Here is a 26,055-nt window from a genome sequence, read left to right as displayed (position 1 = left end):
CTCAGTGCTTTGCAGGACTAGATCCTAGCACTGGCCAGTAATTGACAATGATACTGCAACTGTTTGTTGAAACATAAGGTGATGCTTTTAATGTTGGAAAACCACTCATGCAATGGAAGTTCATTGTTGGTCAGTGCTTATTCTATGCAAATGAAGACATCAAGCATATGGAAATGGGTGCTGCTATTGTGAATTCTCTGTTACTATTACAGTGAAAAGAATGTCTAGGTGTTTGATGTACTTTAAAGTGTTGTTTGTAATGTTTTAAATGTGCCAGGCCTGGGAATGTCATTCAGGTCTGGTACCTTGTATTGAAAAGATCAGTAACAAGAGCAGTGTGTGCTTGGAATTAAAGCCTTTTACATTTCCTATTTATTATTATTAGGTATAAGCAATTGAGGACACTTCCTGCTGTCCAAAGATGGAAAACAATATAACTACTATCTCTCGTGAAGAGCTTGAAGATCTAAGAGAAGCATTCAGTAAGATAGGTATGTTTTAAATAAGAAAACAATAAGGATGCCATTAACATTGCGAAGCTGTGTAGGATTTGTGGAAGAAATCTTTATGGATCACTTTGGTTTGATAGGGTCATGTTTTCCTTCTGTGTTTCTGGTAATATCTAAGAAAATAAGAATGTTTACATAAACCCCTTTATTTTCACTGAAGCTATGTATGTTTATGAATTTGTTTCAACTTCAGCAATGAAAACAGATACATTTTCTTGCTGAGGAGTTGTATTATCTGTGCTATTGTATATGCAGCATAGTAGGTCTCAAAATTCAGGGTTTTTTTAACTCCTTAAATCTAAAAAAAAAAATAAATGTTTGATTAAACTCCAATTGTCAAATATATTTTCATGTTATATTACTGGCACTTTGGTTTTGTTTTGTTTTACTTACATGCTTTGGTGAACTAGCGATTGCCCTTTTCATTTATTGGATCAGATTTTATGTTTTAAGTAAGCTAAACTTGGACATTTTTTGATCTTTTGTAGCTAGCAGATGTTAATAACTAACTGCACAATTTGTATGCTTGACAGGATGTTTGCAGATTAATCAGAGAGCAAACAGAAAGAATGAGAAATTATATAGCAACTAACCCTTATTTCCAGATTGCAATACTGTTGTGAATGTTAAAGTTCATGTCTGCTTTATGTCTTGTTTGCTGCAGTTCTGAGGGGGTGATGTGTAACTGTGCAGCTCAGCAAATCAAACAAACATATTTGTAATCATTCATAATGGGGGAACAGGGTCACTTTAGGCAAGAAATCTTACATATTAGTAGACTCCAGCTTAGTAAAGAGACTGTTGGGAAGCTCTGTTAGAGATCTTAATGCCAAAAAATATAACCATGAACCCATTGACTCAGAATGTTGTTGACCACAAAAGAGTAGAAATGCTAAAGGAATAAGATAACACCCATGGATGAAAATTCATGAGTTGCTATTAAACAGTAAACTTGATGTAGTCTGTAGCTCAAGAAGTCTACAGCCTGCAGGAGCTGGAAAGACAGAGCAAAGAAAAGAGCACTGTACGCATGTGTCAATCTACTGGGATGTGTTAGGATAGGTAGATACTCACTGGTGTTGTCTGACAGCTTTTTATTTGTTTTTCACAGTCTGCATTCCTTCTTTTTCTCCCTTTCCTACCTGCATGTTTTCAAATCTTTGAGAATTGTCTGTACTGCTTCTACTCACTGAAAAGCATTTTCTTCCTTACTGTATTGTTTTCTGTAAAATATAAAAATTAAGTACCATTTAGCTTTTTTCCTTTTCATTTTTATGTTTCCAGTGTCTTTATCAATAAATTGCTTGCTATCAATAAATTGCTCTATCGGTAGGCTGAGAGAAAAGGATGTATTTAACTCTCTGCTTGTCATCATGGAAACTTACCCTCAGTGAAAGATGAACCTAGAGAAATAAAATAGCTGGTAATCTGAGTGAGCTTGCGAGCATGTCCTCTGCTTTTTAGACCAACACTGTTATTACGTGTGTTGTTACATGTCTGCAAACCAGCTAGTGGATGGATTAATACATACACAGACATGAAGTTTGTCTGTGTAGTGATTTGTGAATTGTTGGTAGTATCAAAAACACAAAAAGAGGTATTTTTTAACAGGTATTTTTAGCTTTTCATCAGCAGTGAAATGTGACCTACTTATGAATCTGCACAGAAGCTACATAGTGTAGTATAGATTACAGGGAAATTACTGTATAGCAATCAATTATGGCGAGAGATGAAAGCGTGTTTCTGTGCCTGTCCTTCTGTAACATGATGCATATTCATCCACTCTGGTATTATTGGCTGAGTTCTAAAACTACAGACAACATGAAGAGAGGTCTTTCAACTAATAATCGAGAAAAAAACAAGTGGGAGCACCTTGACAAGTCAGAAAAGTGGCCATCATTTTTCTTCTGTTTCTGACTTGTGTTACTTGTGACATTCTTTTAAATTATTTATCTTGGATGCATCCCATAGAACCGGGAAAATACTATTAATTCATGTTTTTCAAGAGCTTTAATATGGTCATAGAATCATAGAATGGTTTGGATTGGAAGGGACCTTTAAAGCTCATCTAGTCCACCCCCCCTGCAGTGAGCAGGGAAACCTTCAGCTAGAGCAGGCTGCTCAGAGCCCCGTCCAACCTGACTTTGAATGTTTCCAGGGATGGGGCTTCTACCACCTCTCTGGGCAACCTGTGCCGGTGTTTCACCACCCTCACTATAAAAAATGTCTTCCTTACACCTAGTCTAAATCTACCTTCTCTTAGTTTAAAACCATTACCCCTTGTCCTATCACTACCACTAGGGGGGAAGCTAAAAGCCTTTCCCCATCTTTCTTATAGGCCTCCTTCAAGTATTGGAAGGCCACAATAAAGTCTCCCTGGAGCCTTCTCTTCTCCAGGCTGAACAACCCCAACTCTCGCCACCTTTTTTCACAGGAGAGGTGTTCCAGCTCTCTAATTGTTTTTGTGGCCCTCCTCTGGACCTTCTCCAGCAGGTCCATGTTTTTCCTGTGCTGAGAACTCCAGAGCTGGATGCAGCACTACAGGTGGGGTCCCACCAGAGTGGAGTACAGGGGCAGAATCCCCTCCCTCAGCCTGCTGGCCACACTTCTTTTGATGCAGCCCAGGATATGGTTGGCCTTCTGGGCTGCAAGCAGACATTGCCAGCTCATGTCCAGCTTTTCATCCACTAGTACCCTCAAGTCCTGAAAATTGTTGCCTAACATGGAAAATATTAGCATTAAATATATAAAACGATGGGCATTATATCCAGCACTGGTTTTGCTGGATATGATTTCTTGTGTGTGTTTGAGCTTCATCTATACTGTGTATGGACTATGGCTTTTCTGCTTTTAAAAGTACTTCTATCCATTGTGTAGACATTGCACTACAGGTAAGGGTATTTTAATGGACACTGTCAAATTCTGGTTGTTTACAATATATATATACACATGTGTATACATATATATGAAAATAAGCATATATATAAAAAATAGGAAAGTTAATGTGTTTGATTAATCCATTACATTGGATAAAAACATATTATAGGTTTGTAAAATGGTGCTTTGTTATGCTAAGGCAAGAATTCATGACAGCTTTCTGCACACAGATTGGCCTAACAAAGGGTATTTTTATACTTTCTTCTGTGCTACTGCATTATTCAGCATGAGTAACACAAATTATACTGAATTTTTCTTAATTTATTTTTATGTGATATAGCCATTCATTTCTTTCCACAATTGTTGAGCTATACCATACTTCTTGTTGAAAAAACTGTTCTGGTACTTTGTACATGGACATTCCTGACATGTGGTCTTGGGAGCCAAGTGTAAGGGAAGGCGGCAGCAGAAATTGCTCCCAACAGAGCTAGTTAGTAGATTAAGAAAGGTCACCTTTAATAAACAGATACAGATCATCCCAGATTTATTCTTCACAGGTAAGCCTAACCACATCAAAAGTTTTGAAGAACAGAAAACACCTGTTAGGTACTAGGATAAGAAGCAAAATGCAGAGTCAGGTAGAGTTCACAGAGTCATAGAATGGTTAGGATTGGAAGGGACCTTAAAGATTATCTAGTTCCAACCCCCCTGCCATCAGCAGGGACACCTTCCACTAGATCAGGTTGCTCAAAGCCTCATCCAGCCTGGCCTTAAACACTTCCAGGGAGGGGGCATCCACAACTTCCCTGGGCAACCTGTGTCTGACCAGAGTTCTTGTGTCAGTAGTTTTTCTTGTGTAAGTGTGCTCTTCTAATAACAGCTTGCATCAGATTTGAGTTTACTGATTGTGAATGGTATAATATTGACTGTAGGAATATAATCATTGACCTCCCTTTCACTTGAAGTTCTATAGAGAATTTTGTTCCAAGTCTTAAAAAAACCTCAAACTTCGCTATTTACAAATTTGCCACCTTATTATAGCTGTACTTTGGGATTACAAGGTAGTTTCTGAGAAAATACATAACAGGATGGCATAAATCCTAGCAAGTTCTGTCTCTAATCCACAAGTGCTTCCTTATCTATGTCAGAAGAAATACTTGTCTCCTAGAACTGTATTTCTTGCACTTTATTTATTCTCAAGAGTTACTATACTTGGTTCTTTACACAAGCATAAAAATAACTTGTGCTTTCATTTCATAGATATTGACAACAGCGGGTATGTCAGTGATTATGAGCTTCAAGACCTATTTAAAGAAGCAAGTCTGCCCTTGCCCGGTTACAAAGTCCGTGAGATTGTAGAAAAAATCATTGCAGTGACAGATACCAACAAGGATGGGAGAATCAACTTTGAAGAATTTGTCTCTGTAAGTCATAGCCTTTGTATGTTTCTCTGCTGTCTGATATCTGTTGAGAACTAGGATAGAAAACTGAATTAAATGGTACAACTGAGTACTGTTTTGATACAAATAACTAAGAGTGGGAAAGTTTTCTGTGACAATTTACAGTATCCTATGTGATTATTTTCCAGTCTTTATATTTCACTCTCTCATTTAACTTAGTAAATCTCATTTGGGCAGCCTGTGAGAGCACAGTAGTTTCAATTAGTCCTATTTTTCTATTTCCTCAGAGATAAGGAGAAGGACTACATATTTTACAAACTTTTGGGTCAGCCCTTGCCCTGTCAAAAGATTAGATAATTCGATACCAGCCTCTGAATTCTCTTAGTGGTAAACTAATGCTTGCACTACTATGCTTAATCTCTATACTAAAGGCAATTTTTTACTGGGAGTGAGGTACAGTTTTTCCCTTCTAGTGAACAAATTTGAAAGTTTTAGACTTTTTAAAAATGTGGATCACTGGCTAGTGTGCTTTATTTAAGAGAAACAGAAACTTTTCAGGCTGTTGGTTTTTGTGTGTATTTGGGGATGATTAGTTTTTGCTTTGAATGTAGAGTACTGCTGCTAATTGCAGCAGGTTGCTTGTTGAACTATTTATTGATCTTTCTTTCCAAGAGTCTAATTTGCAGTGGTTAATAGGTGAGATGCAAATATTTGCATCCAGGTATTGAACTGTATCTGTTACTTATACTTAATTGTCAGTTTTGAGACCTCTACAGTATTTGGCCAAATTTAGGAGATATCAGTATATATCCAATGTGGTTTACATTGCAGACAGGTGGAAAAATGTTGTCAGCTTGCTTAAGAGCATGTGTAAATGTCACATAGTAACCTTTTACTGCAAAGCATATGATGAAGTAAGTGGAAGAAATATGCTATAGTCATTGAAAATGTGTTTATCTTCAGTTGTTTTATTTAGTTTACCAAGATATCTGTGGAAAAATTGTGTAGTCTCTTATGTACCTACTTTTTCTAGATAGCATGACTTAATAAAGGTAGCACTTGAGGTACTTCCTGAGAAAATAATATATTAGATATCCAGTATGCAAGTTTCATGAAGGGATTTAAACGAGTTTTACCTACCCATACAGTAATTTTTGATTTTTTTTTTTCCCCAGAACAGAAGTCAATGTAAATACCAAAGACAGGCAGTCCAGTTAATTACTGACTCTGGACTACTTACATGGTTATCACTTAGTTATTTAAAGGTATGGTCAATCACAAAGTGCTCTCTATTTTTCCTATTCCAGATAATTCAGGAACTGAAAAGTAAAGATGTTAGCAAATCTTTCCGAAAATCAATAAACAAAAAGCAAGGAATTACAGCAATTGGAGGAACATCAGCAATCTCTAGTGAGGGGACACAGCACTCTTATTCAGGTAAGAAATAATCAAACAAGCAAATTTTGCATGGAGGAAGACTCTTTAAATTTGTACTACAGACAAAGAAAAAAACAACTGGAAAAAGTTACTGTTGAAAGCAAATTAACACAGAGAAAACATGTGGAGATGGACAAGGTAAGTGTGGGTGGTAGTTTATTAAAATGTGGGCTGTTCAGTTGTTAGTTTCATGCTGCGCTCAGAAGTAAGTTAGGCATCTTTGCTAGAGTGAAAAATTAAAGCAATCACTGACAGCATGTGGGGGAAATAAAAAAAGGACCTCTTTATCATACTTCTAGTAATGCTAGTAAAGTTTTTGGCTTCATTACATGCTAATCTACTTATTCCTATGTTCAGATAAAAATGAATCCTCATTTTCATCTCCACACTGTTAACTAAAATGGAAGAACCCACATATTACTTCTGGATGGGAGGACCTCCTCAGCTGTGTCTATGCCATTACAGAATTGTTCACTCCCATATGATTTTTACATAGCCTCATTCTCATACTTGAGAAGTTGCTTTTAATATTTGATCTCTGTTTCTTTCTACCTCACCCTGCTGCACGTCATTTGCATTGGTAGTTGTGCCTAACTGCATTGCAGCTCCTGGTCAGAATGTTAACTACCTCCCAGCATCATACTGCAATAAGTAATATTGCAACTTTTTTGGTGACTCAAGTTTGGGATTTGCTGTGGTTCCAGAAGAGTGTTAAGATTCTATATATGAGGAAGATTAACTTCAGTTAGCTAAAGGTGGTGATACCCTATCACTAGGTATTATCCTTATAGCACCAGCTGCACTTGGTGTATCTCCAAAACAGGGGATATATTCCATCTCAAAGGATGCCTGTAGGGGGGACAATGTCAGAGCTAATTGTTTAGACTCCCTTTCATTTTTGGTAGAGAGAAACTGATCCCCCTAGACTGCAATTCATTTGACCTGGCCTCATCAGCCATCTAGTTTATGATGAGATGAAGTGTGCACTAAAATTTCACATTTCTTTCCACTGACAATTAAAGAAGTGTAATGAGTCAGATGTAGATACCTGTCTTTTATGCTTCTTGAGGTAAGTGAGGTGAATACCACCTATACTGTCTGGGAGTTTGGATACTAATACTTGATTGACTGTTGTCCCAATAAGCATTCTTACATACATAAATTCTGCACTAAATATGAAAGAGAATTTAAAACTGAGGTACTAAACATTTTTTAAGTTTATCGCAGCGAAGTACAACGCAGTAATCCAGATGACATTCTCAAAAATACTGCCAGTCTCCGGAATCCTTGCAGAAAGCAGAACGAAATGGTGCATTATAAACCAACGGTGTATAGATTGAGATGTTGCATATTTCAGATCACAAATTTCCCTCTTTTCATTGTAATTGCAGAGAAACTGAAGCCATGATGCCCCATTATGTCACTGTGATTTTTATGTTATCCTTCAGAAATTCACCAGATGTTTAGAGAGTGCAGTAGGAGAAAGATTAATCTGTATTTGCCATTTTTTGGATGCTTTCCCACTGATTCTTTTCATAAGCGGCCCCTGTGAAACTAAGGGGTTTTGTTGCAGATGAAACTGTTTGACCCAAGTCTGATGTTTAGTAGTATATGCTCATGGAAATAATAATGGATTATTTTAATGCTGTTTTCTGTTTCAGAGGAGGAAAAAGTTGCTTTTGTTAATTGGATAAATAAAGCTCTACAAGATGACCCAGACTGTAAACACCTCCTACCTATGAACCCATCAGATGCCAGTCTTTTTAAATCTCTTGCAGATGGCATTCTTCTTTGGTGAGTCCAGCTTTAATGTCAGAACTCCACTCTTAAATATTTTAAGAATGTGTAGGATGCAGAAAATCTGTTTGCCCATAGAAATGTTATTTTTAGCAATTTTTTTAGGTGACTCTGTGCATATATTATAGAAGTGGGCTTCCATTTCACATCCATAATTATACACATCAGATATGTGCGGGCTGTTTATATATTCATTAGCTGAAATAATTAGAAATCTTTGCTATTTCAAATATTTTTAAAAGTTACTAAATTTAGTTACTAAATCGTAGGATGGAAGGAACAGAAATCTGAATTGAATCAGTGGCAAAACAGAGAGCATATAGTAGGTCCCTTAACTTCAGTCTGCTGTAACTTTCTAGTTAGTTAAATTAAACCAGTAGTACTTATTCATTCATATACCCTGGTAACGAGGGATTAGCTTATTAGTATTGAAGTGAATTAGTCTTTGAGATCCTTGAGATCCATCTACAGTAACTTGTAGATGCAAGATACTGTAGAAATGCAGTGCAGAAATACACTGGTTATATTACAAAGATTTTCATTAGAAACTATTTAATTGTCTTTAGCTTATAGTTTTAATCTTCTCAATAACTTTTTTTAATAGTACAGTTATGCTTTGTTACTTAAGTATAAAAACCAATTGCTCAAGTTTCTTATAATTACATATTATCTGGAGGTTTATGGATGAATGTGCAATCATTTAACAGGGAGAGGAAATTTAGAAAATTAGATGGTCTTTTTTTTCACCTTGTCAGAAATATTTACAGCTAGTTTAAAATATTTATAATCAAATAATATATTTTCTGATAAATTAAAGATTGAATAAACTCTGACGTTTCTTCCTTAGCAAAATGATCAACTTTTCACAACCAGATACAATCGATGAAAGGGCTATTAATAAGAAGAAACTCACTCCTTTCACTATTTCTGTAAGTACTGCACAGATAGGAACTTGCCACAAAGAAAAAGTGAAGTATTTTTTTATAGCTTTGTTTTAATGTTTTAATGACAGTTCTCCTGGAGGAGAGAGGAAAAAAGAAGACCCTATGTATTAAAAAAGGTCAAAGCATGAAATTGTATTTTCTAATAAACTGCTGAATTCTCCTATTTCTTAGAATGATGTGCAGGCAAACTTGTATTTTTCATGCTTTCCTTCAGGTCTTTCCCTTTTCACTTTTGTCATTTTGCTTTACTAAGACTTCTGGTGGATGGTCAGGTCATATTTTAGCAATGCAGAAAGTATCTGTGTGGCTGTATGCTGTATAGTAGGATGATGAATTTTCAATACTGGAGGGTGACTTGGACAGAAGATGGGAAGCTCTATGTTTAATTGTGTATGAAGTCATGAAAATATTTGGGAGAAACAGTTTTTACAACTTCAGATTGGGTATAAGAAAACAGGTCTGGAAGAGGGAAGTAGTTTCATAAGTTACCAGCCTAATGAGAAAAAAAAATCCTTATTAAAAACTTCAGTTAATTGACAGGCTTTCATTTCAGACTGTGACATTAAAATATGAAAAGTTAAAACATACCATGTTCTAAATTCTCCAAGTGGGTTTAGTAATCTCTATTTATTTAAAGATGTGTCAGCAAAGATGATACTACATGTGTTTATGTTGTCTCTGTAGATAGCTAAAATATGACAGAAGAAGATAGAGAGTAATATTTACAAGAGCTGCCTGGTACTTTTTTCTTGGAATGTTTCACCTATGACAATCCTCAGCTTTACTTTCAGTGTCAGGATATTGAATTACCATGATTTTCTCCTGCTGTCCATTCAATTACGGTTTAACAGTTGCTTGAATAAATATGTTGGCCTGTACAGGATCCAAGATGGGATGACAGTGATGTCAGTAGCCTCCTGCACAGGGCAGAATTTCATATTGAGCACGTTTTTCCACAGGATCAAGCCCCTGATGTTTTGAGCAATATTGTTTCATTTGTGTATGTGATACTTATCAAAATATTTTGATTAGAGCATTCCTCAGCAATCCAAGCTGCTGAAGGTGGTCCATGATTTTTTGTTGGGTCCATATTAAACATTGTCAATAATGTTTTCCATTAAATTTTGGTAAGATACATGGTGGTTCACAAAACTCTTGAGTACATTTTCTACTGGGAACCATTGAACTAATGCATTATTTCTTATAACTTCTGAAACTTAAAAAAATTAATATTAATACATTTACTAAGAATTACATCCTCATAGATTTGTTAAACAATATTTCAAATAGGAAAACCTAAACCTGGCTCTGAACTCAGCATCTGCTATTGGCTGTACAGTTGTTAATATCGGATCACAAGATTTGCAAGAAGGAAAACCACACTTGGTGTTAGGACTCTTGTGGCAGATCATTAAAGTTGGTCTTTTTGCCGATATTGAGATCTCCAGAAATGAAGGTAAGAGTGATGCCAGGTGTAGTGATGTCAGCAATTTGGAATTAACAGAGATCACAATTGCAATTATTTCAGCTTTCTTTCAAACTTGCTTTTAGCTCTTATTGCCTTGCTAAATGAAGGGGAAGAACTAGATCAGTTAATGAAGCTTTCCCCAGAAGAGCTCTTGCTACGCTGGGTGAACTACCATCTGACCAATGCGGGATGGCAGAAAATCAGTAACTTCAGCCAAGACATTAAGGTATGTAGTTATCCCTCTGGTAATTGAACATAATGGTATTTAAACACACTATGCATAGAAACAAATGAGCCAGGTCATAAGTATTTAGAAAACAGTAGTCATCTTCTTTTTCTAGCTATAAGTTCATCTGTGTTTTTCAACACTGGGAGAGCATTATTTTGATCTCTCGTATCCTGTTCAGTTGCTCAGACAATGTATTACCACATCACAATGTAAAGCAAACGTTTCAGACAAGCTCATATTCAAGGGAGTTCTAATGCTTTAAGATTGTTACTGGAGTTCCTTAGGACAATTCACACTGCCATATTCCTGTCCTGTCTGTCCTTCCCTGCTCCTGGGTCTACAGAAACCCATCTTTTCTTTCTTGTGTTGTTTTGTTTTAGGGAAGAAGTGTATGACTTTAAATCTTTTCCCAGTGCATATTTGCTAATGGTGATTGCCCTTCCTTCCTACCTAGCATTTGGCAGAAGAGTAGGAAACCTCTTGAGGAAAGAACAGTTACGCAGAGCCCTGTCTGGGGTAGCTACTGGTTCTTGATCTGAGGAGAGAGCAGGCCCCCTCAGTCACTGTGCTTTGCTGGTGTGCCAATTTACTGTCACAAGGGGGCTGAAAAGCATGCTGGTTTGTTGGGGCACATGGCAGATCTGCATAATTCTTCTCTCTTAAGTCACTCTGCATAAGGTATGCAGAATACTGTAACAAGTCCAGCTGAAGAGAGAAAAAACCCAACTTTTAAAAACTAAAATTAAAGGAGGAAGATTCCCTAGGGTGATAAGACCTCTTTTCACTGAAAAAAAAACATGTCCTTAATTGGTAGTTGTATATTTTCAAATGCCACCAAGGCTATTACTAAAGCAAACCTTTAACTAGGGGTTTTGTAGGAAAACTGCTACTATGTTAAAAATTATGTATGCTAATTAAGAGAACTGTTAAATACTTCTAAAACTAGCAGGTTTTTGTTTATTTTCCTAGTTCTTAGGCGGAGGGGGGGGGAAGGGGGGAAACAGAAGCATACTGAAAACTATGTCAAATAAATATAACTTCTTTTGTCGCTATAGTCTCATCCTAAAAGAGCCATTTTGCTCTCCATTTTTAATTCCAATTACCTTGACGATTAAGAAATGGAAATTTTTGTAAAAGCCTGTTTGAAAACGACAGTGAAGGAATAAAATACCAATGCTTAAAATAAGTTCCATATTGGGGTTTTTTTGTGGGTAACCTATATAAATTTGCCTTAAATATCTGAATTATACCTGTCTAGTTCATCCAGCAGACTAAATTTAACTAACGTTGTCCAGAATAATTAGTAGACATTCCTTTTCTCTGTCATCTAGCTAAGTAAGTTCTGTGTGAAATACTGTAGTAAAATGGCTGTATGACCTCATCCATAGTCACTGAAATTATGGTGCCATATTTTTTACTTCTGTGTTTTTTGAATTGGACTATGAGCAGTAAATGGCTATGAAAGGCTACATACTTGCTTTTTAAAAAAAAAAATATATTATACTACTCGTTTTTAGGATTCAAGAGCATACTACCATCTGTTAAATCAGATTGCACCCAAAGGAGATGACCTTGATGAATTGCCCATTAAAATTGACTTTTCAGGATTTCATGTAAGTATCCAGAAACATAAAAATAGACTGGAATTATTTGAGAACTTTATGTATGTATCCAACATTCTGATTACAAGGCTGTCCTGGAATCCCCTTTTGTTTTGTAACGCATACAAGATCTCACTCAGATTCCTCAATATCACAAAAGCTTAAATGGGTAAAAACTTGAGTAAAGTTCCAGGGTGCTGCTGAAACAGGATAATGCATTCTGCAGTCTAAAATTTGGAGCTACGTTTTACTTGAAGTTGTGTCTAACTGTGTTTTATTTTCAACTGGGTCCTCCAACATGAATATTATAACATCCTGCTTCAGTTCTACTCTTCTGGAATTCAGGCACGGAGAAAGAGAGTAAACTTCACAAACCTTGTGATCCTTCCTCAAACCAAATAGCTTTCAAAAATAACATGTGAGCCCTTCCAATAACCAGCAGGAAAAGAAAGTGTGGCAACCATCAAGCTTTAAGTTGTAAAGGGGTAGGAGGTCTAAAACCAGCCTAGATAGATGTGAAAACACTTTTCTCTAAGCTGCTACATAATGCTTGTTGGAAGGATTATTCTGATGATGCATTTGATATAAAACTGAGCTTGCCTGCCTAAGATTTAAATATTTATCTGTCAGTTCAGATCTTAAGTAGAATCTTGTTATTTATTATAATCATGAAAACTGACATGCAAAATTATGTTTGCATACAAGCTTTAGTCCTCTTGAACTCCTTCATGGGAAGAGCTCTGCTTTGTTTCTTTGCTTTTGTTTTGGGTTTGGTTTTGTTTTTTTTTTTTTTTTTGGAGAGTGAGAAAGGATAGTAGTTAATTTTTTCCCTGTGATTTCCTACAGTTCATATGATCATGTTCTGTAATGGGTTATAAAACAGTGTCAATAACATGTAATAACTTGTTCTAGAGCAATTTTCTGGTTGAGTGTACCAATTAATTCTTAATTCTAACAGTAATTAAATTACTAACTAATTTCCCTATAAATAGTAACTCTGTGTTGTGAATATTAGAGGCAAAAAGTATGTGCTACCCAGTTTTGAAGACTGATTTATTCTATGTAGATTAATAATAAGGATGAATAAATGAAATAACACGTAGGTTACCAGGTTAAGATGATTCAGAGGCAAAAAATATTATAAGGAAAGCAAGGTAGTGGATTGTCACATTCTGAAGGATTTGGGCTTATTGAGGGTTTTGGGCATCATCTGTAATTACTGTGCTTGGGAATATCAGTTTAAAGCAGTGATGGTGAACCTATCCCACACAGAGCAGAATATGCAGTGTGGGAATCGACAGTCTGGAAACGAAAATAAAACCACTACATCTTGACTGCTACTGCTGTTGCTGTGATGTGTGAGGAATGCTGTGCAGGCAGCCACAGAAGCAAAAGACTGAAGGAAAGTGGGAGGAAAATGGGAAGAGAGGAGTTCTTATGGGCTGGAAGAGCTAGCTCAGGCATTGGGGGAACATTGGGGAAATGAGGGAGAGACTGGCATGAGTCACGTAAAGATTTGCCAAGCTAAAGATTCAGTAAAAAATTGAAACATGCTAGTATTCATTACATTTTTTTTTTTTTTCTTTTAGGATAAAAATGACTTGAGGAGGGCTGAATACATGCTCCAACAGGCAGATAAATTGGGCTGCAGACAGTTTGTAACTCCAGCTGATGTGGTTGCAGGCAACCCTAAACTCAATTTGGCTTTTGTTGCAAATCTCTTTAACACACATCCAGCCCTACACAAGCCTGACAATTCATCTTATGATCTCAATTTATTAGAAGGTACACTCAACTTGCTAAGCATACAGGAGATAAGAATATTAGTGATTTCTATTTAAGTATTCCTTCTAGGTTGTGATATAGGATCCTTATGTGATGGTGCCTTTGTTAACACTAGCATGTAGAGCTTTCTCACTAGCTTTCAATATAAGCCTGTAGTAGAAGTCCCCATTACTGTGAATATTGTCCACTTGTGTTAACCTGATCAAAGGCTACGCCTCAATAACCTTCTATTATTAATTTCCAGGAGCAAAAACTGTCCTATTATTCCCTTTCCAGTTTCCTGTGCTTCTTTCCATACTGTTTATATTTTAGCTGATGCAAAAATTCTAGCTTTCCCTAATTTGCAGTGCTATACTATGCAATTGTAATAGTCTTTTAAAGTACTTTTCCCATATTGTGTTTATATATATGTGTGTATATATATTAGTTTGCCTTTTAAAACAGAAAATACTAAACAAAAGGCTTATGTATCAGCAACCTAGGTTAATGTATTGCATCAGCAACCTACATAGATCCTAGCACATCAGCAAGTTTGGATTTTAACAGTACAGTTCAGGTCTCTAATGCTGAAGATGAAGGGATAATTGGTAGCAATCTTTGGCTGTTACCCTTTCTGTGGACCAGCTGATCTAGGACAGTGAAACGGCTCCTGCCAGTGTATATCACAGTTGCTCACTGATCTCAAAGGAATGGTGAGAATCAGGGGTGCCGCGCTCGGGAGAATCATCAGCAGTGTTCACGCATTCCTCTGCACTGCCTACTCCTGCCTTCCTCTTACTGTTCCTATCAGGTTTCCTTTCCATCTAGGTGAGTCCATCTTCCTTTTCTCCTCTTTTTTTCATAATTTGTCTGCTCTGCTGCATCCCTGTGTCACAAATCTTGTATCCCTCAGACCACTCCTGTTTCAGGCTTCCTGCTTTTGTAGTTTCATCTAGGTGCCAGCTGTGGTAGAGGTATCAGAGCACAGAAGGTAGTCTTCCCTTTTCAGCTGGGATATCCCTAGTCACTGCAGTCCCTGCTGTCCAGGACAAATGATTGAAGGAAAGACCTGCTCGTCCTCTGCTGCAATTTTGTTAGAAATGTATGCTCTTGGAAATGCATACAGGAGCTGTATGGAGGTGGAATAAGTTCAGTTCAGCCTCTCTGTTCTGAACATAAAGTTGCAGGCATTACTCAAATTACTGAAAACTAGGTCAAATTTAGAAGAGTTTTCATTGGCATGGTGAAAACCAGCTGAACTACTTTCTGAACTTTCCTAAAATATTTAGATGAGATCAAAGTCTCAGCTAAAACAGTTTGTAAAAAAGCTACAATCACCTGAATGCTAGATTTGTAAGGATAAATACTGGCCAAATTTAACTTTTATAGTATATATTTTAGAGGTGGATAATCATGACAATGTTATCTGTTAAAAGGCAAGTAGATAACTCTCCTTTGTCCCCATATAAAAATTCCTGTGATGTCATGTAGATCTAAACTATCAAAATAGTTGTTTCAGCCAAAAGGCGATGTTAATGTGTTTTTCTGTTAATTTGTTTTATTTTTTTCATAAAAAACCTGTCGTTTTACTGATATTTTCTCAAGGTAGTGTAATATATAAGACATTCATTTCTTTATAGTGTCATCATAGATTGTCTGTTGAAATCTGAATCATAATTTATAATGCTTTCCTATTTTGCTTCATGAAATCCAGATTTGACCCCTCCTAATGTAGGTACTGTATTTAGTACTTTTCTGTACTCCATAAAAGTGTTTATTCTATGATTTTTTTTTTTCCCTAGTGTTTTAATCATCTCTGTCCTTTTCTGGTTGATTTTTGCATTGTTCTTGTATTTTTCTATTCTTTAATATGCCGTCATAAGTAAAAGAGAAGAAAATAAAACCCATGGGTCTAACATGATGCACATAAAATAGGAACAGGACTTGCAGAAAGTCAAATGCCATATAGTTCTTCCTGTGGGTTTATCCAGTAGGGGCTTTCCATGAACCAAGATGTAAAGCTGTAGGCCTGTGTGGGTGAGTAGAGCCTTCTGAGTCTTCATTTTCTTGCATAAATTCCATCCTTTCAGTGACTGTTCCACCCAAAGAGTATGAAGTGGCTGTGATTTCTTCATTAAGATAATGAACACTGTGCATAAATTGACATCTGCTCTGACAGTGCTTAACGAGTCTGGTGATGTGCACTTGTGTACAGAGAGCATATCCCTCAGGTATACTGATGTAGCAAAATGAATGTTTGATATTATGTGGGAATGGAGTGGGGAGTCCTGACCTCAGTCAGTGCACAGCCTTCAACTGAGTGTGACTTTTGCTTTGAGGAACCTCTCACTTGTGGGGAAGGCAGCAGAGTTTGGAGTCTTGAGTCACACAGAAAGCTGAGTTCTTGGGGAAGTAAGAGGAGGAACTTCTGTTCACCCATGTTTCCTCCAGTGTAGATGTCCTCTGCTGCTGTAGCTTAGTCCACTGGCAGCCTTCAAGGCTGTCACCATGAGAGAAGTAACTACTCCCACTCAGGCCAGCTGAACTTAGGGTGCAAACTGAATCTTGAGCTCTGTTGTCTTTCAGAGAGAATCGTAGGTATTTGGAGCCCTTTGGATTCCTGACCCCAGCCCTATGGCTACTCCCCACTCAGTTCCATGGTATAATGATCTCAAAGAAAGAGATGGCAATAAATATAAAGGATACTACCAAATTTGCTCCTCTCTCTTTTGTGTATCTCTGACCCCTTTCTGCAGTTTTCCAATGATTTTGGCTATCTGCTGCACCACTCAGCAGAAGATATGCTCCTGATAGGATCACCAGGTATATTTTAAATAAAAAATAGAGAGAAAAAATTGGTCAGTTCTCAGCCATCTGGAAAACTTATGAACGCTTATGTGTTGCATGATAAAGGGATTTGCTTAGAGTGGCATATTAAATATATGCTGGGTTTAGTTCCTGGATTCCCACTATCCAAAGGCTGCTGCCCAACTTGCATGCTCTTGCTCCTGCTTGGCTACTTTGGCTTCTTTCAACAGTTTTAAGCATGCATTTTAAAATTCCCAATCTGAGTGCAGTTGCTGAGTTATCTGTTTTTGTAGCTACGCTTTATTTGGTAAGAGTTCATTAAATAATCTTGTTACTGCCTTTGCAATGGACAAGTGTTCCTAAAAAGCACTTTGCAGTCAGTATTTCAGGTATTGCCAACCAACTTAAAGCTCAGTAAGCTAAAAACTTCAAAAAAAAAAAAAAAAAAAAAGGGCCTTGCTTCAAAATACTATAACCTCTTAAGTTACTCTTTGTAAACTTAAATTATATATCATGCTTGTATTTTGATTGTATCTTTTTATGGAAAAACACTGATATTTTTAATAACTTTGTCATAAAATGTGATTCTTTGTTGTCTTTTGGGAAGAAATATATGAAACAAAGCTGACTGCCTGAAGACCTTGCAGAATAGTATTTTTCTTTATTTCAGCTTATATTCTTCAGTGACTCTGGTACTTTTTACAAGTAAATCTGAAACAAATACTAGTTTGAATTGCATATGAAAGACCTTGTAATTTAGAAAGAAAATATATCAGTAGGATGAAAATAATCTATTTCATAATAATTGGAAAGGAAAGTAACTAGTAAGCTGGCTGAAACTTTTAAAATTTTATTCTGTTGGAAAATTACAGTTACAGCTGAAATTTGAGTTTCATTTTTTTTATAAATATGTTTTGAAATCTGGAGCTTTTTGTATAAAAAGGGAAGAGTTAGATTAAAACTGTGTAACCTCTATCTAAAAATCAGTTATGACATAGATCTATTTAATGGAAAAATAATGGGTTTTTTAAGAGGTTTTCTTTCTAATCTAATGATAAATAAACGTTTATACAGTTGCTTCATTTTGCAGAAACATTCAATGTTCTCTAGTCACCACAGAACTACAGTACTAAATGAGACTGTTTTCATGCTACATAAACCTCATTAGACAAACTTGGTACTATTATCTTCTAAGGAACAAACGATAAAAGCAAAGAAAAATCTTACTTGGATTTTTATGTGTTTCAGTCCTGAGAAATGTGTTCTTTCGTTGTTTGTGGAGGTTTACTCCCTTCTCAATGTCCTTTCTGTTTTCTTAACTGTGGATTATCGGCCCAGGGGAACAAAGTGATGAGGTTATTCCAAGCTCACATATTCAGGCTAAATATTTTCTCAAATGCTCTTCTTGGATTTAAGAGAAAACAGCTTATGCAGCACTGATTCTCATGTGGTTGGCCACAGATACATTGTAAAAATTTAGGTACTGAGTCTCATGCAATTGGCCACAAGACATGTTGTTAAAATTTAGGTGATATATGTAGAAAATTAATGTATTACTGCAAACTATAACTTTACTGAGAAAGAGCATAGTTGAAGAACTCATGATGACAACAGATAAAAACAAGCTAAGTCAGGAAAATCACGTGGTTTGGGATTTTTTTTCTGTACTGAATTTTATGCATTTCTCATAAGCAGAGTTGCTAGTTAAAACTGGAGGAATAACTAACCCTCCTGTCAGGATTAAATAGCTTCACAAATTTAACCAATAGAGTACTGCCTTGTTGAGTCTTCAGTGTTAAAAACTAAAAAGGTGAGGTCTGTTGCTTTGGGGAGGACCTTCATAAATTAATACCAGGAATTTCTGCGTGGAGAGAAGTGGAACTGTAATTTCTGTAGTTTGATGCAATTAAGTGTGTTAGTACTAACTTTTAATAAAAATATGTCATTTCAAACAGATTTAAAGATACTGTTGAATAGTACTCCCTGTAGTGCCTGGGGCCTTGTGCTCAGAACTGAGGGACTCTGAATTTGATAGGATTCCCTCAACTTAACGCCGGAGAAGACTACTGTTAGGGAAGGGGTTTACTTTATTTTTTTTGGGGGGGGGGGGGCAGGTATGAGAGTCATTTAAATATTACTTATTAAATTGTTTTCTCCAATCATTTATGTAGTATTATATTTGTCACCATAGGAGAAAGTAAGGAGGAAAGGACTTTCAGAAACTGGATGAATTCACTGGGTGTAAGCCCATTTGTTAATCATTTATACAGGTAAGGCTTTCTTAAAAAAACCTAACTTGATTTCCCTTGGATGACAGGGGAAGAAAGAAGGGAAGAAGTAAGGGAAGTTGTATTTCTACTAGAACAGTGATTTTTAGGTTTCCACACAGTGTGATAGGAACTTCAAAACTGGTCTGTAGAACTGCATTAAGCAGTATCTGACTCAGATATTCTACTCGCGATCTAGAAATGTTAGAAAACCTAAAAAGTTTTGGTGTGCTCCCCTCACTTGTACTTTGAATTATGTTTCTTAAAAAGTTAAGATAATTGTGGTTTATAATGCATGATTTTTATTTTGTCTCATGACAGATGAAATGACCACAAACCTATTAAAACAGTCATATAATTCTAAACTATAGGAGAGGATAGATAGACATCTGCCGAGTAGACTGTAAGAATCTATGCAGTGTGGTATTCCCTCAGAATGAAGGACTTTTAGATGCTTCTGATCACTTTCAAATTGTGCCAGCGGTTGATTCAAATCCCATCCATAAAGGATGGAATATAGGGAGCAACTGGGAACATCTGCTTGTGTGTATACTTGCTATTAGGTTTCATGTAAAGTGATACCATCTGTAGACTGCTTAACATGGAGAATTTCATTTGACAAGTAGCTGAAGGGGATTATCAGGAATGCAATTTGTAATGGGAAGATAATACTTTTCCTGATATTCTTTTTTCAGAAGATAAGTATATTTGTTTTGATTATTTTTTAGCAAAATACATCTGTAGGTGCAGATGAAGCATGAGTATTTAACATTTTGGAAAGTTCTGAGGAAACTAAAATTAGATCAATAAATGAACACTTTTTAACTAGATGTTTTATCTATGCCTACTCAATGAAAGCAATTATTTAATTAAAGTTGGTAAAACCAGTAGCTGTGCTTACTTCACTAAGATTTGTGAAAACAATGAAATTAAAAACACAATTTAATGTAAAAAAAATTGCAGAAATCAAGCATTAGGATATAGGCCAGTTTCTCCACAGAACAACACAAATTTTTATTTATGTGACTGGAATTTTTCAGCAACTTAATTACACTTTGAGAAGTCTTAAGTACTTAACATTTTCATTATGAATATGAGCTTTTATACTAAAAAACATTGTTCTACTCTGGTTTAGTGACCTCTCTGACGCTTTAATAATCTTCCAATTGTATGATATGACTCGTGTACCGGTTGACTGGAACCACGTCAACAAACCTCCTTATCCATTGCTTGGTGGTAATATGAAAAAGGTGGGTAGATACTCAGTAATGCAGCCCAGTTTCACTGTCTCCCTTTGTGCTGTTTGTACTAATCTGTGTTGTCTAAATTTGTGTGCTACTCAGACAGTCTGAGTAGCAGAAAAAGTCTTCCAGATATTATCTCAAGGAATAAATAGCATTTACGGCATACGTCACTTCAGTTTACAAATGCAGACGCTTTTTGCAATACTTTATTTAGGGTCTAATTAGAGTATTTAAATAAAAGTTTCAGGCCTGATACAGCTATTGTTGCCTGATGCTCTTATATTGTGAGGTGTTTCTTCACAGAGCAGTTTTATGCTGCCAGGAGAATTTGTGCAAGACTTGCAGAATCCAAGCTTTCAGTTAGTTTTGTGATCATTATGAATTGAGAAATGTAGAGGAAAAAAAATTACTGTCTAAGAACAACACATTCCGGTATTTTTCCAAATTCAATTTTGATGTAAGTATACATTAATTCATTGGCTTTAGTGGAAGTGATCTTGGTTTTCCCAACACAAGAAAGACATGGACCAGTTAGAACAAGTCCAGAGGAGGCCACCAGGATGATCCGAGGGCTGGAGCACCTCTCCTATGAGGACAGGCTGAGAGAGTTGGGGCTGTTCAGCCTGGAAAAGAGAAGGCTCCGGGGAGATCTTATAGCGGCCTTCCAGTACTTGAAGGGGCTACAAGAAAGCTGGGGAGGGACTTTTCATAAGGGCAACTAATGACAAGACAAGGGGAAATGGGTTTAAACTGGAAGAGGGTAGGTTTAGATTAGATATTAGGAAGAAATTCTTTCCTGTGAGGGTGGTCAGACACTGGAACAGGTTGCCCAGAGAAGTTGTGGATGCCCCCTCCCTGGAAGTGTTTAAGGCCAGGCTGGATGAGGCTTTGAGCAACCTGGTCTTAGTGGAAGGGGTCCCTGCTGATGGCAGGGGGGTTGGAACTAGATGATCTTTAAGGTCCCTTCCAATCCTAACCATTCTATGATTCTCACGTGTGAAAAAGTATTATAATTGGAATTTTGCATACTTGCATTTATAGTAAAATGTAGAAAGTCTAGAAATCTTTCTGTAGATCCAAATCTCACTATCAGTAACAGTAAGCCAAAGTAATTCAAAATACACATAGACTGTAGGTCTGTATTATAGAAATATTAAGATATTTTCATTATTTGCACACAACATTTATTTTTAGATTGAGAATTGCAATTATGCAGTAGAACTCGGGAAGACAAAAGCCAAATTCTCACTGGTTGGTATTGCTGGACACGATCTAAATGAGGGTAATCCAACTCTGACTTTGGCTTTGATATGGCAGCTGATGAGAAGGTAAGTTAGGCACAGTATGTGATAGATGTGTGTATATTTATATGTATCTGTGCACGTACGTATATGTGTCTCCCTGTATATCAAGGCAAATAAAAGCTGGTGTTCAGTTCACCCAACAGGTATTTTAGACAGACGTCTCTAAATATCTTTAAGATAAACTTTTATACATTTTTTGTAGTTCTACATACTGTGTAGTGATTGAAACCACAATAGTATGTGTGTGTACGCATCCATTTCTAGAGACAATTAAAATCTTATATACTAAAAACTGTGATTAAAATTATAAATCCTGCAGCAGGTAAAAAAAAGCACAACTTTTTGCATTTTGATTCCATGTATCTTTCTGTAAATAGAGAGTAATTTAAATATTTGTAAATTCAAAAAAGAAAGATAAAAAAGAAGAGGTGATGTATGCTACAGAAGTTAAAATGGGAAGAAATTTTTAGGCCATCACAGCTATATTAATGTAACTATCATAAAATCAAAATCTTGCTAGTGCACTGAACAGGAAAAAAAACATATTATAAATTGATTTCAATAAAGAATATTTTATTGCAAACATTTTCTACAAGTTAATTTTCTTACACCTACCCCAAAGCACTCAATGCTTTTTGTTTCTCAGACTGTTGTGACTTAAGTTTTCAAGGTGACTTGGGTGGTAGGGAGCCATTTAAGCTTATAAAGTAAAATTACTTGTGATGTACTGAGTGAAACAAATATATGAAGATGTAACAGTGGATATTATGGTTTTTGGAACGTGTTATTTCATTCTTGCAACAACCAAAAAAGTGATTTAAAGTACTAAAAAGTTTAGTTTATAAGGTAAGGTTACCTTATGAATCATAGAGTCATTTTGGTTGGAAATGACCTTTAAGATCATTGAGTGCAACTGGCAACCTAGCACTGCCAAGTCTACCACTAAACCACATCCCTAAGCACCATGCCAAATCTACACATCTTTTAAATACCTTTTAAATATCTTTCAAATACTTCCAGGGATGGTGACTCAACCACTTCCCTGGCGTTGTTACTGTGCTGAAGTAGTATTTTACTTTTGCTTGTAGCTTTGTACTGTTAGCAGAATCGAGTTCTACCACTCAATTTAACTCAGACTCTTTTTTCTTTATTAAAGGTATACTTTGAACGTACTATCAGACCTTGGAGAGGGGGAAAAAGTAAATGATAACGTTATTATTAAGTGGGTGAATCAGACACTTACAAAAGCAAATAAGAAAACTTCAATTACAAGTTTCAAGGTAACCAAAATAATTTAGTTTTCTTCTTTCCTTGTATAATCAGATCTGGGATTTTTAACCTGATCTGTTAACAATTTGGCTTTAACAGTGGCTCTCCCATCAGCTGTCATAATTGTATAAGGAAGTATTTCTGACAGTCTATGAATCTTCAAAAGAATTATACATGTCTATTGATAACAAAAGAACAAAATAACAAAAAGATGTTGTAAGATTCGAAACAAAATAAGAAACCTTAAAAAAAAAGAAAAAGCTAAACTTGCAAATGGGCTTGTGTCTGAAGTTACCAGTGTTTGGGCATAACATGTCATATCTTCCAAATTCTTTGATATAAACACTTTAATACTTGTAAAACATGAAGAGCCATTTTGGAAATACTGGGGGGAGGGGTGGGGGGTGGAAATTGACACTTTTAATAACAGCTGGACAAACAGATGTACTCAGGTTTGACAGAGCCAGGAGAGGGAGCTCAGGTTAACCAGCGCATTGTCACTGCCGTGTGATAAAGAAAGCTTTCCTTTCATATTTTTAGTGTTAAACATGAAAGAAGTTATACATATGTCAGGTGTGTCATGCTGTGTGAATTTCATTCTTTAGAAATGGTAGATTAATAATTGACTAGCATGCAAATATAACATTCTTATGCAGGTTCATTGTATACTCTGAAACAGTTATGTCTGTGGTCCACAACAGGAACATAAGAACCTAGCAAGTTAAATATTTGAGAGCTCACTGTGTTACTAAATTGAATTAGGTAACCACTAGGCAAAAGGTTATATCAAATAATTTTATAGAACGAAATACTTAATTTTTTTTACTCTAGAAGGTAACTTAAGTCTTTGTCTTCTTAAAAGGGATTGCTGCTTCTCTTATTTCTACATAAAGTGTAATAATGATAGTATAAATAAGTTGAAAGTACAAAGAGAATCTGTCCCAACATCTTGCTTTTGGTATGCATGTGATTTTTGGGGGGCATTGGTTGTGTTTTTAAGGTAATTCAACTGATAGTAGAGCATAAAGATAAGGAGCTACTGATATAAAGTGACATTATTCAGTATACCTATTTTTACTACTGATTTTTGGCAATATTCACGTATATATTGTCTTTCACAATTTGTATTTTTGACTGTATTTTGGGGTTACTGCAACAAGCAGATTGTGTAGCAGAGAAAGCAGAGGTCCCTTATGCTTGTGGATTATAAAAGTGAAGTCCTGTTGAATTGCCATTAGTTCAAACAATAAAAATGACAAAGGTGTGGTTTTTGGCTTATGATCTTGGGGAGATACTCCACACATTCAGTGTCTTCAAGCAAGTTTCTGTTGCTATTTTGAAATGTATAAGTAATGCAGTGGTTCTATGGCATTTCACTGAATTTGAAATCATAGTTCTGACCTGGTGGTGAAGCCTGCCATGTCCTGTGGCTTACGTACTGAGCGCCTCCGGGAGCAGAGCCAGCCTCACTGGCACTGTCTGCTGACTAGTGGTTTAACATCATCAGCTGCTTATCTGCCCCAACAGTTGGGAAGAAATAATTGCAGCAATAGCAGTTGCTGTTTTAAGAATGGGAGAAAACACATGTCCATGCAGTAAATACAAAACACAGACTGCTCGTACTAGCTCAGAGTACCATCTGAGTTTAAAAATTATAAAATGAGTGACCATAAGTACTATAAAAAATAGTTTCATTAAAAGAAAAAGAGAAAAATGAAAGTAGTTAGGGAATGTAAATACCTTTTTGTTGCCTTGAAAGTCTGGTCCTTGGACTTCTTTCAAAGTTCCCTTCCTTCCTTAGGGAAGGGAGGGAGTTTCTTTCATCAAATAAATGTAAACAATTTGTGTCATAATAATATCAACAGGGAGTGTGAACCTTATTATTTTGGTTGTGGAAAAGAACGTTAGACCTCAGATTGAGGTGGGGGGGTGGGGGGAGCCTTCACGCAATGAAGTAACAAAATATGCTGCTCTCTTTCAGTAGGTATGTAAGATGTGCTGTAAGGTTTTTTGCATTGTGAAGACAGAATAATCAAAGCAAATTCCTTGTACTAATCTTTTGAGTCTCTTCTTTTAGGATAAATCAATTAGCACTAGTTTACCTGTCCTAGATTTAATAGATGCCATTGCACCAAAAGCAGTTCGTCCAGAAATGGTCAAGAGAGAAGATCTTTCTTACCAAGACAAATTGAATAACGCTAAGTAAGTTTTAAATGAAAACTTCGTATTTTTCTGAAGTGCAGGAAATGCATGAATTAATGGTGAAAAGAATGATTTACTAATTTGTTGAGAGAGACATTACACTAATATTAGTTGATATGTTTCAAATAGAATATATTATAAAGTCTGGTATTCTAGAGCTATTTTTCTAGCATATTTAAAATATGAATTGAAATTCATGGCTGATATGACCTACCACCACTGCACTGCAATTGAGGGGTTAGCACCCTGCCGTAATCCATATTATTTTTGACAAAAATAAATGCTTTGATAAGCAGTAGCAAAATGTCTGCCAGTACAATTGCTAATGCATGCTTTCTTCACAATAATGTCCACTTTCCAATAGAGTGTTAGTACTGACTGAACAGGCATATCCTGCTATTAAAATTTGTTGTTGTTGTTGTGAATCTTGGCACACTAGCAGATGCAAGGAAAATAACAGTGTTTATTTTCTCTTGTTTTCCAAGGTACGCCATTTCAGTTGCTCGAAAAATTGGTGCTCGTATATATGCTCTCCCAGATGATCTGGTTGAAGTGAAGCCAAAAATGGTGATGACAGTGTTTGCTTGTTTAATGGGAAGAGGATTGAACAAAATAAAATCATGAAGACATGTAGTACAACTTTCTGCCATGTTAAGCATGATGAATGCCTCGCAGTTTACAGAGTTCTGAAGCTTAGTATAAAATGAGAAAATTTGTATGCACAGATATACTCATTAATTATATTTTAATAATGTGTTTAGTTAAAATTTTATTCAATTTCATAACACTGATTATTTATGGGTAATACTGTTTTCGGCACACGTTTGCTACCAAATTAGCGTCACAGATTTCTATTACTTAAAAAACCCCGACACAATATTAATCAAGCTTCATTTGTATTTGTTTCTGTAGCATTTTAAGAATCTGCATCATTT

At 36.1% G+C, this 26,055-nt stretch overlaps 1 protein-coding gene across 1 annotated transcript; it reads left to right on the top strand.

The window, feature by feature from the left end:
- The first annotated feature begins 421 nt into the window (after positions 1 to 421).
- On the top strand, positions 422 to 25,744 carry LOC104518235 (plastin-1). Its single transcript, XM_029085656.1, has 16 exons — positions 422 to 491; positions 4,647 to 4,810; positions 6,094 to 6,223; positions 7,885 to 8,017; positions 8,868 to 8,949; positions 10,255 to 10,420; positions 10,516 to 10,658; positions 12,179 to 12,274; positions 13,852 to 14,047; positions 15,741 to 15,761; positions 19,026 to 19,104; positions 20,237 to 20,351; positions 21,540 to 21,673; positions 22,806 to 22,929; positions 24,996 to 25,120; positions 25,606 to 25,744. The coding sequence occupies exons 1-16, from the start codon at positions 422 to 424 to the stop codon at positions 25,742 to 25,744; spliced, it is 1,917 nt and encodes a 638-aa protein (XP_028941489.1).
- The last annotated feature ends 311 nt before the right edge of the window (positions 25,745 to 26,055 follow it).

Source organism: Antrostomus carolinensis, unplaced genomic scaffold, assembly GCF_000700745.2.
Source record: "Antrostomus carolinensis isolate BGI_N321 unplaced genomic scaffold, ASM70074v2 scaffold16536, whole genome shotgun sequence".
Taxonomy (NCBI): Eukaryota; Metazoa; Chordata; class Aves; order Caprimulgiformes; family Caprimulgidae; genus Antrostomus; species Antrostomus carolinensis.
This window is presented reverse-complemented; position numbering and strand designations above follow the sequence as displayed.